At 40.0% G+C, this 11653-nt stretch overlaps 1 protein-coding gene across 1 annotated transcript in view; it reads right to left on the bottom strand.

The window, feature by feature from the left end:
* Positions 1-797: 797 nt before the first annotated feature.
* Positions 798-11653, bottom strand: part of prdm15 (PR domain containing 15) — a 69281-nt gene continuing 58425 nt past the window's right edge. The window contains exons 22-24 of the mRNA XM_061898188.1: positions 11540-11620; positions 11204-11413; positions 798-5269 (exon numbers count right to left, since the gene is read on the bottom strand). Coding sequence (XP_061754172.1) covers positions 4730-5269; positions 11204-11413; positions 11540-11620 — 831 coding nt within the window. The 3' untranslated portion in view covers positions 798-4729. The remainder of the gene's footprint in view (positions 5270-11203; positions 11414-11539; positions 11621-11653) is intronic.

Raw genomic sequence — 11653 nt, 5'->3', positions numbered from 1 at the left:
CACATAAATCGCTCCGGAGTATACGTCGCAACCCCGGCCAAACGATGAAAAAAACTGTGATTTATAATCCGAAAAATACGGTACTCAGGACCTTTTCGTATTGTGAGGCACATGCACTAACCAACCCCCGTGCTGCTGATTTAGATTACCATAGTAACTAATTAGATTACCATAGTAACTAATTAGATTACCATAGTAACTACTTTATCATGTAAAACATTCCAACCATTGAAATTCTTTGTATAGTTCAAGAATTACAATAATTTGAGAACATCACTGCACATCATAATGGCAGCTACAGCTTCCATTTTAAAGATTTAAATAAATGATTGGGGAATGTCCAGCAGGCCAGATTGAAAAACTTAATGGCCCCCAGGTATTATTTTGGCCCTGCAATGAGGAGGTGAGTTGTCCAGGGTATACTCCGCCTTCTGCCTGATTTTAGCTGAGATAGGCCCGAACGGGACAAGCGGTATAAAATGGATTGATGGATGGGTATTAATTTGCCCAGGTCTGATCTAGTCCAATAATGGTTTTGGTCTGAAACCTGCATAGCTCAAAAAGTTAATAGCAGATTTTGATAAAACCTTCAGGAAGTGTCAATCGTTAATCACTTGTTCAAAACAAGTGATTAGATTTTGGAGATGGCAACATTATGAAACTCACACATGGTAACCAAAACCCTGTCTTTCTGGACTAATTCCTCAATTTGCAATGGATGGTTGAAGCAGTGGAGGAAGTCCAGTCAGGACTAAAATGTTTTTTTTTTTAAAAGAAGCCAGTAAGAATGAAACTGCTGATAGTGTTCAGACTGGCTGCCTTCACACGCCCAACCTTTATTCAAAGTTCAGAGCTTAATAATAAAAAAAAATGCTATATAAAGTCGCTATCATTTCTCACAATACTCTTTTTACAGGAACACAAAATAAAGATGACTTCCGGCAGAAAATAGTTAAAGAAACATTGTAAATATTAAAAAGTTCAACACGTTTTTTGTTTTCATATTTAAAAGTACTAGTAGGTGTGTAGTGTGTTCTAGTCCTGTTTAAGTACAATCAAACCTCTGTTAGCGGCCACTTGTCTGAGTCCCTCCAAGATTTTGCAGGCTTTTTCTGTGATTGTTTTGAACTAAAATGCCAAAATACACTTTTTCAGAAAGTTGCGGCAACAACTATGTTGTCAAGCTTATTTCTTTTTATCAAGATTAAATCGCCCTGTGCTTTTTGTAATTTGTTATCAACGTTTGAATAGTTCCTTGGAACCTCAACCTAAAAAAAAACCCACAGGATTTCAACAGAAATGGAAAAACAAATATTGTATTGATGTTTTATACCACACATACTTCAAAAGTAGACACTAGATGGCAGTAGAAGCACATATTCAGAGTTTATTGTCAAACTACTGTACTGTTTCAATTGTGTATATCTAAAAATAGCAATAAATAATTATAATTCCAGAAAGAAACACTATCAAAGGCTTCCTTATTGTCCGCTGTCTACTCTGTTGTGCACAAGTTGCAGACATTCTCTGTTTGTTTTACGCTTTAAAAATATTCTAAAAATAAATGTATGTTCTAACACATTTGCTCTTGCATGTTGAGAGCGATTAGTAGCGCAAATTTGTGTTGGTTAATGACATACAGTGAGAGATCATCATCAAACATCAACATCTCTAACATGTAAATGCTGCCTCATTGCTCGGTCAGCATTGCAAATAAAAATGTTTGAAATTGTCTTACCCTGGATAAACACATTTTAAATCCATATATGAATACAGGGAAACTACAAAGTACATGTTTTTGTACTACATTACCCAGAAGGGTTAGCGCTGTAGAAGAGAACAAGAAGTAATTCGGATGTATGCGGAAGGATGACAACTGAAAATGGATGGATATATTGTTACACATCGTTGTTTCTGCTTTGTCTACATAAAATGACAAACAGTTTTGATTAGACAGCCGACATTAGTGTTTGAGCGCCGCGCAGACCAATGTGATTGGTGAAAATGACGCTGACTGGACAAAATGAGCGGGGAAGTTGCAAAGTTGTGCATAATTCACAGGCATTGGTTGAATGTGCATGGAATAGTAGAGGCACTGAATCCCCCAAAAATGGTTTTTTTACTTGGTGTAGCAGCCACTAATAATAAAAAAAAAAAAATGACATTGATGTTGATAGATGGATTTTTACCCCTACATTCCAAGTGTTTGTTTACCATGAATTGACTTACGTGGACCCTGACTTAAACAAGTTGAAAAACTTATTCGGATGTTACCATTTAGTGGTCAATTGTACGGAATATATTCTGTACTGTGCAATCTACTAATAAATACCAGTTTCAATCAATCAATCAATCAATCAATCAATGTGAATTTGCTGCATGCTAGTGCGCCGCCAACTTGGGCTGTGACTATTACAACTCATGATTCAGTTCGATTCAGACATTTGGGGTGATGAGCTGATTCCAAATTGATTCAACAAGATTCTTGCAATATACTACTTGGTTTATATGTTATAGTAAAACTTTTTTGAAATAGTTTAAAAATCCATTCTCTTGGTTGATTACAGTATGTATGAACATACCGTATTTTACGGACTATAAGTCGCAGTTTTTAATCATAGTTTGGCCGGGGGTGCGACTTATACTCAGGCTTGACTTTTGTGTGAAATTATTAACGCATTACCGTAAAATATCCATCTATCCATTTTTCTACCGCTTATTCCCTGCTGTGACTTAGATTACCCATTCATCCATCTATTTTCTACCACTTGTCCCTTTCGGGGTCGCTGGCGCCTATCTCAGCTACAATCGGGCGCAAGGCGGGGTACACCCTGTACAAGTCGCCACCTCATCGCGGGGCCAACACAGATAGACAGACAACATTCACACTTACATTCACACACTAGGGACAATTTAGTGTTGCCAATCAACCTATCCCCAGGTGCATGTCTTTGGAAGTGGGAGGAAGCCGGAGTACCCGGAGGGAACCCACGCATTCACAGGGAGAACATGCAAACTCCACACAGAAAGATCCCGAGCCTGGGATTGAACCCAGGACTGCAGGACCTTCGTATTGTGAGGCAGACGCACTAACCCCTCTGCCACCGTGAAGCCTACCGTAAAATATCAAATACTATTATTTAGCTCATTCACGTAAGAGACTAGACGTATAAGATTTCATGGGATTTATCAATCAGGAGTGAAAGATTGTTTGGTAAACGTATAGCATGTTCTATATGTTATAGTTATTTGAATGACTCTTACCATAATATGTTACGTTAACATACCAGGTACCTTCTCCGTTGGTTATTTATGCGTCATATAACGTACACTTATTCAGCCTGTTCACTATTCTTTATTTATTTTAAATTGCCTTTCAAATGTCTATTCTTGGTGTTGGGTTTTATCAAATAAATTTCCCCCAAAAATGCGACTTATACTCCAGTGCGACTTATATATGTTTTTTTCCTTCTTTATTATGTATTTTCGGCAGGTGTGACTTATACTCCGGAGCGACTTATACTCCAAAAAATACGGTACACAAAACGAGTAAGTGCAGGGATGTCCGAAAACAGGTGTTCTTAATCTTTTTGATCTCAGGGCCCAATGTTTCCAGTATAGACAAGAGGGGCCAACTCTAATAACAATCATATTGTAATCTTAGAGGTACTCAATAATGATATCTAACCTACATATACTATAAGAGGTTTAAACCTTGTCAAACAATATTAAAGCAAGTATTTAGCGATCAAAGGCCTATTTTTTCCTCCATCAATTCATGAACATTTTGAATTGATTCAGAATTGTAATTTAAAAAAATAATCGCATCTGAATTGATTTTTATAAGCACTTTTAGCACCAAGACTCACCAGCTGCATAGCAGCAGTCTTACAGTCAAAAAACACTGGCCTTAAAAAAAAAGATTTTGGAACATTTTGAATCAATTCAGAGTCGTAATGAAAAATAATCGTGATATGGATGTGAAAACATTTTTCCCCGATACCCCTATCACTGAAACTCACTGGTTGCATATGGTTAAGAAACACTTGTCTAAAAACCCTCTTTTTAAAAATCAGTTCTTGAAAATTTTGAATCGTCTCTGAATCGTAACTTAAAGTAAACGTGATTAAAATTTTAAATTTTTTTAATATTTTCTAACAATGCATTACAGACGTGTAGTTATTTTTTACTGGCCCCATTGCCACCAATATGGTTAAGAAACACCAGCCGTCCTGCTCTAACCTTATCCGTCTGAAATTGTGACGCCATTCTGTAAAAAAAGAAGCCTTTTCATATTCGCTGCGAAGCGTCAGCTGACGGAAGTTGACACGTTGACTGAAGTGGAAACGCATCGGTCAGTTGTTAATCACGTAGAGGTCAGTTGTTAATCACTTGTCAACTTGTTTTAGGGTAAGCTTGCTTCAATATGAATTGTTTAGTGTTTTATCACATAATGTTCAACGCCATGACAACCTGTGTGCTTTATAGCGGCCACTTTTGTTGTTTCCCTTAAGTGGTCGCTGTTGACAGGTTTGATTGTACTTCAGTAGTATGTTTGTATACCCTTAACAAAAACGTGGGATATTAGGAGTGAATTTCAGGATGAAGTTATTAAACAAAATACACGAAAGGGATAAAAGGCTGTCCAGGTGAAAAAGATAAATGTACACTTTGTTAAAATTGACATATTTACATATGAAGAGTGTGAGGCGACCCGCACACCCACTCCTCATGAGTAGCTGAACATCTGCTGGGCGGCACCGTTGTGCGGCTGTGTTGTGGGTGTTTGGCTCTGACCGGGCCGGCCTACCTCGGGACCGTGACTCTGGGTCTCGTGGATCTCCCCCTGGACCCCCTCCGCCCCAGGGGGAGCCCGGGCGCTGTCTGCCGCCGACACGGGTCTCCAGGCCAGCGTCGGGGCCTCCAGCTGGTGGCTCATGGGGTTGACAAGAGCGGCGAGGTTGATGAAGTGCGCCACAGACTGGGCTGACGGGCCCCCCGGGGTGACCGCCGCTTCCGGGACGAGGTCGGCGGGCCTGTTGTGCAGCAAGGCCGAGCCGCTGACCGTGTCGAAGGTGACGGTGAGGATGGAGTTGTCCAGTGAGAGCGGTCGGTCGTTGGCCGTCAGGTGGCCGACCGTTACAGGCTGCAGACTGGTGAACTGAGCGGAAGGAGTGCTGTTGATGGGCGTGACCGTGATGTTGCTCAGACTCACCGAGCTGTGGGGAGAAGAAGTGGGCGGAGCATTGGGGTCAGCCAGGACCACCACCTGAGGCAACAAGAAAACACCAATTAAAGCAACAATTAAAATGAATCTTACTGTGCTTAGTTTTAGAGTGCTTACGTTAAATGCATCTTCATCTTCAGAGTATCTAGATTCTCTCGTTCTACCAGAAGCTTAATTGCATTCGACTGCAGATACTAAGCAAAGTCCAAACCCAAAACACACAAACTTAAAACCATTTCAACTATATGTGGGACTTTTTTTCACATTTTAGGAATTATTTGCTCTTTTTTGGCCACATTGAATAGTTTTTCTTGAACAACTTTTTTTTTTTATTTAAACATTACTTCGTTTCATTGCAGGACTTCATTTTGAAAAAACACTGTGTGTGTCCAAAGAGCCCAGCAGTGTAGTAAGTAAGCCTGACACTGTCAAAACATTGGAATAATATATCAAAAAACAAATTCATGACTAATTAGATGTATATCTATTAATCCCCAGCCTTCCAACATTTATTGCTTCATCCATCCATCTGCTTCTGCTTATCCGAGGTCAGGTCACGGGGGCAGCAGCCTAAGCAGGGAAGCCCAGACTTTCCTCTCCCCAGCCACTTTATCCAGCTCTTCCCGGGGGATGCCGAGGCGTTACCAGGCCAGCCGGGAGACATAGTCTTCCCAATGTATCCTGGGTCTCTTCCCCGTGGCCTCCTACCGGTTGGACATGCCCTAAACAACTCCCAAGGGAGGCGCTCGGGTGGGATACTGACAAAATGCCCGAACCACCTCATCTGGCTCCTCTCGATGTGGAGGAGCAGCGGCTTTACTTTGAGCTCACCCCGGATGGCAGAGCTTGTCACCCTATCTCTAAGGGACCCACCAACCGGCGGAGGAAACTAATTTCGACCGCTTGTATCCGTGATCATGTCCTTTAGGTCATGACCAAAAGCTCATGACCATAGGTGAGGATGGTAACGTAGATCGACCAGTAAATTGAGAGCTTTGCCTTCCGGCTCAGCTGCTTCTTCACCACTACGGATTGATACAGCGTCCACATTACTCAAGACGCCGAACCAATCCACCTGTCGATCTCACGATCCACTGTTCCCTCACTCGTGAACAAGACTCCTAGGTACTTGAACTCCTCCACTTGGGGCAGGGTCTCCTCTCCAAACCGGAGATGGTACTCCACCCTTTTCCGGGAGAGAACCATTGACTCAGACTTGGAGGTGCTGATTCTCATTCCGGTCGCTTCACACTCGGCTGCGAACCGATCCAGTGAGCGCTGAAGATTCTGGACAGATGAAGCCATCAGGACCCCATCATCTGCAAAAAGCAGACACCTAATCCTGCAGCCACCAAACCGTAATCCCTCAACGCCTTGACTGCGCCTAAAAATTCTGTCCATAAAAGTTATGAACAGAATCGGTGACTAAGGAGAGCCTTGGCGGAGTCTAACCCTCACTGGAAATGTGTCCAACTTACTGCCGGCAATGCGGACCAAGCTCTGACACTGATCGTACAGGGAGCGAACCACCACAATCAGACAGTCTGATACCCCATAGTCTCTGAGCTCTCCCCACAGGACTTCCCGGGGTACACGGTCCAATGCCTTCTCCAAGTCCACAAAGCACATGTAGACTGCTTGGGCAAACTCCCATGCACCCTCAAGGACCCTGCCGAGAGTATAGAGCTGGTCCACAGTTCCACGACCAGGACAAAAACCACACTGTTCCTCCTGAATCCGAGGTTCGACTACCCGGTGTAGCCTCCTCTCCAGTACATCTGAATAAACCTTACCGGAAAGGCTGAGGAGTGTGATCTCACGATAGTTGGAACACACCCTCCGGTCCCCCTTCTTAAAGAGAGGAACCACCAACCCAGTCTGCCAATCCAGACTTGCCGCCCCCGATGTCCACGCCATGCTGCAGAGTTTTGTCAACCAAGACAGCCCCACAGCATCCAGAGCCTTAAGAAACTCCGGGCGGTTGTCTTGCCTTACCACGGAGTGCTTTTTAACGGGATTTATTACTGTATATTCAAAATTACGTATTTCATGTGTGACGCCTTATAATAAGTACACACTATTAAGCATTCATTAAGCATTAGCAAATAATGAATTCATAATTTATTAAGCATATTTCTGACATTAATGATTACTAGTATGCGGTTTATTAACGCTTATGAATGTTTTACTTATTGCTGTTTTAATAACATTGTCTATAAAATGCCTAACGATTGCATATCTACATTATATTGTCAATGATTTATGAAACTGGTCTCAAACTCAAGGCCCGGTGGGCCAGCTCTGGCCCATTACATCGTTTTATATGGCCCACAAACAGCCTGGTAATCATGTGCGCCAAAAAAACACTTCATCTTTCTTACTAAATGTATATTGGGTCTTTCTATTTTGACTGAAAAAATGCAATTACTGCATACAATTGCATTAACCTTGATACCATCTGATCATGCAAAGAACTTTTAACATATATATACACACCAAACATTTTCTGTAAAAATAAAATGTCTTAAGAATCTGCTTGTCACCCTGACTTATGATTTCAAAAGCAAGTTACCCATCAATTTCTATCCATCCATCCATCCATTTTCTACCGCTTATTCCCTTTCGGGGTCACGGGGGGCGCTGGCGCCTATCCCAGCTACAATCGGGCGGAAGGCAGGGTACACCCTGGACAAGTCGCCACCTCATCGCAGGGCCAACACAGATAGACAGACAACATTCACACTCACATTCACACATTAGGGCCAATTTAATGTTGCCAATCAACCTATCCCCAGGTGCATGTCTTTGGAAGTGGGAGGAAGCCGGAGTACCCGGAGGGAACCCACGCATTCACGGGGAGAACATGCAAACTCCACACAGAAAGATCCCGAGCCTGGATTTGAACCCAGGACTACAGGAACTTCGTATTGTGAGGCAGATGCACTAACCCCTCTGCCACCGTGAAGCCCTCCCATCAATTTCTACGTAAGTATAAATAATAAATATGTAGGCAATTGTGTAATAATAACTTGAGGTGATTATATATTCAAGTGACCCTCTGAGGCCCACACTAATTGCAGAGTGGCTCTCAATTAAATTGAGTTTGACAAACCAAGTTTATTAGATCATTTATAAAGTGTATGTACATAAGACTTAATAATCTCATTTATACATGCATGTACTTACACATATAGTTAACAGACTGACTGTGCTATTAGTTATATTTATAACTATGTTAATGAACTGCATAATGATGAGTATCCATATGGGAAATATGCTCTTTAAATGTTGTATTCAGTATTTACTAATGCTTTATCAATTATTAATTGTGTGTACCAGGCACTTGTTATAAAGTGTTACCAATGTGTTTTCTGCCTCCTAAAATGTGTTTTTGAATAAATGGAAATTTAATGGGTCAAAATTATGAAAAACAAAGTTGTGTGAAAAAAGTAAAATATATATTTCAAAAAATAATTTTGATACCCATTTTAAGCTATTAGGCCTTTTTTGTCCTTTCGATCACATTAGGTGTTTAAATCAAACCATAACCCAAAGGGTTGAAAACAAATACAAAACAAAAATGCTACGAAGGCCAAAAACACAAATAAACCCCAAAAACAGCAGCATGAAATGCTGACAGTTCATGGAAGAAAACAGATGTTATCCAGGCTAACAGTGGTGGCAGACCTGAGGAGCATCCACCTTTAAAAGACATGAGTGGGATGGCCAGAAGAAAGATATTGGAATAGAAAAGGTATATTTTTATTTATGTGTTTGATAAACACTTGGCCGTCAAAATCAATTGGTAGAAACAGATTAGCCAATGCCTGAGCTGTTCTGAGCTAAATTTTTGATTCAACACAATTCTTATTATATATTATTTGGTATATAAATTATAATAAAACCTTTTCAAAAGAGGCTACAGGTTAAATATTACAGGTTACAAAAGTTAAAAAAATGTATTTCCAAAAATTACACAATGTAATCAACCCATTTAAAGAAAACAACTCTAACCCAATCCCCGCTTTACAATACTTAATTTCTAAAGCAGTTGAGAAGACATACAAATACAATAATTATTAAATGGAATGCTAAAAAAAGCAAAACCCCAAAATTTATAAAAGTAACAGTGTCAATAATATAATACTAATCTCAATAATAGTTGTTACATTTTTTAACATATCTAAAAAAACCAAAACACTAATTTGCACACAAAAAAAAGACACTTTTATTTTTTTAATTAATTCTCAAAAATGATGAATCGATGTTGAATCTGAATGAATAAAAAACGTGATTTGGATGTGAATAGATTTTTTTAGCACCTCAACTATTTGGCTTAGTGACCGGAGTTGCACGTTTCATGTTCCTTTCTGGACAGCTACTGATAAAAAAAAACACACACAAAAAAAACAACTAAAAAACAATCCAAAACAAAAAAAAAACATAGCTTTGCTAAATATATGAGTTTGGGAATTCATTTATTAATTTTTTGTAAAAGATGAAAACGTACACAATGTTACTCCCTCCCCAACCCCCTTTTTAATCAATTAACAAATAAGCATGCAAATAAGCTGACCCTTTTTGTTGTAGCTTGGACTTATTTTGCCAACAATCGTACTTTAATGGCTATTGTGTAATTGGTTAGCACAACTACCATATTTTTCGGATTATAAATCGCAGTTTTTTCATAGTGCAACATATACTCCGGAGCGACTTATGTGTGAAATTATTAACACATTACCGTAAAATATTAAATCATATTATGTATCTCATTTGCGGAAGAGATGAAGAAAATGTCAGCAATCGTCACACACACGTCAACCAATAAGAATTCGGCAGGGGAGGGTCACGGCAGAAGTACATTGTGGGTCATGGGATGCTAACTGCTATATGCTACTGCCGTAGCTATTAAAATGGATCATTGCAACGTTGGCGGTAACTTGTAAAAACTGAGAAGGGCTGAACAAAAATGGCACCGAAAAGGAAATCATGTACTGCAGATTACAAGCTGGACGTAGTGAAATATGCAGCAGAAAACAACAAGAGGAAGCGGCGCATACTCTTCGGAGTTGGCAGAGTTGTTTAGAAGCGACATCGAGGAAGACGATTTCATGGGATTTATCGATTAGGAGTGACAGATTGTTTGGTAAAAGTATAGCATGTTCTATATGTTATAGTTGTTTGAATGACTCTTACCATAATATGTTACGTTAACATACCAGGCACCTTCTCAGTTGGTTATATACGCGTCATATAACGTACACTTATTCAGCCTGTTGTTCACTATTCTTTATTTATTTTAAATTGCCTTTTAAATGTCTATTTTTGGTGTTGGATTTTATCAAATAAATTTCCCCCCAAAATGCAATTTATACTCCAGTGCGACGTATATATGTTTTTTTCCTTATTCATTATGCATTTTCGGCCGGTGTGACGTATACTACGGAGCGATTTATAATCCGAAAAATACGGTATTGTATGTACCGGTAATTTATGTGGAGCTTTTGTTTTATTTTGAATGTGGTATTAATGCCATGTATGAATATGTTGTAGATTCAAATTTTAGGCCCCAGGATGAACAGTAACTACTATTCCAGGAGCTAATGGTGATCTTAATAAAGAAACAAACAATCAATTTTATTTGCAGGTCAAATCTACGGACTTTCTTAATCCAGCATATGGCAGATGATCAATTATGGAACACTAACAGCATTAGTGCAGTGTCGATACTGCTAGTGAGTATGCCATATACGCACTGAGGTATTATTTACCCCACACTACATGTAGAGTACAAGATAAATGCATGAAAAATTAACAATGTAGGAAAGAACTCTTGAAATGGCCTTCCAGAACAAATGACTGACAAAAAAACAAGTGTGAGTGCACAAGGCTTGATGGGTTGCAACATATTTAGTCAAAAAAGTTTGTACACGAAGGGAGAACGGTAGAAAATGATATTAAAAGCTGCAAATGTACCTGCTGGATACTCTGCACTGCAGAGCTGGTCTCCATCTCCTCACCAATGACCACTGTGTTGAATTCCGGCAGTGGCTCTTGTCTGGAATCTGTAAAATCGGTGTAGTCGTCTGATCCCGAAAGTTCCGGCTCGCTCACAACTCTAGGCTTCTTCTTGGCCGTGCGGGTCGGTCGGCTGGGTCTTTCCTGAGACGCACTGTCTTTTTCCAGCTAAAGTAGACATTTGATCATTACAGGAACCCATGCTGGGAGGGGTTCGTCTTTCACAGAATGATTTAATCTTTGTTTGCTAACTTTATAATTGATAACACAACAAGCAACGTCAACCAAACTAACCTGCACAATGCTGATGGACGAGTCGTTGATCGTCTGGCATTCTTGAAGATCATCAAAGTCATCAATTCTCACAGGCACCACCTTGAAATGTGAAAAACAGACTAGTGTCTCATT

The sequence above is a fragment of the Nerophis ophidion genome, linkage group LG04 (genome assembly GCF_033978795.1).
Source record: "Nerophis ophidion isolate RoL-2023_Sa linkage group LG04, RoL_Noph_v1.0, whole genome shotgun sequence".
NCBI classification, from domain to species: domain Eukaryota; kingdom Metazoa; phylum Chordata; class Actinopteri; order Syngnathiformes; family Syngnathidae; genus Nerophis; species Nerophis ophidion.
This window is presented reverse-complemented; position numbering and strand designations above follow the sequence as displayed.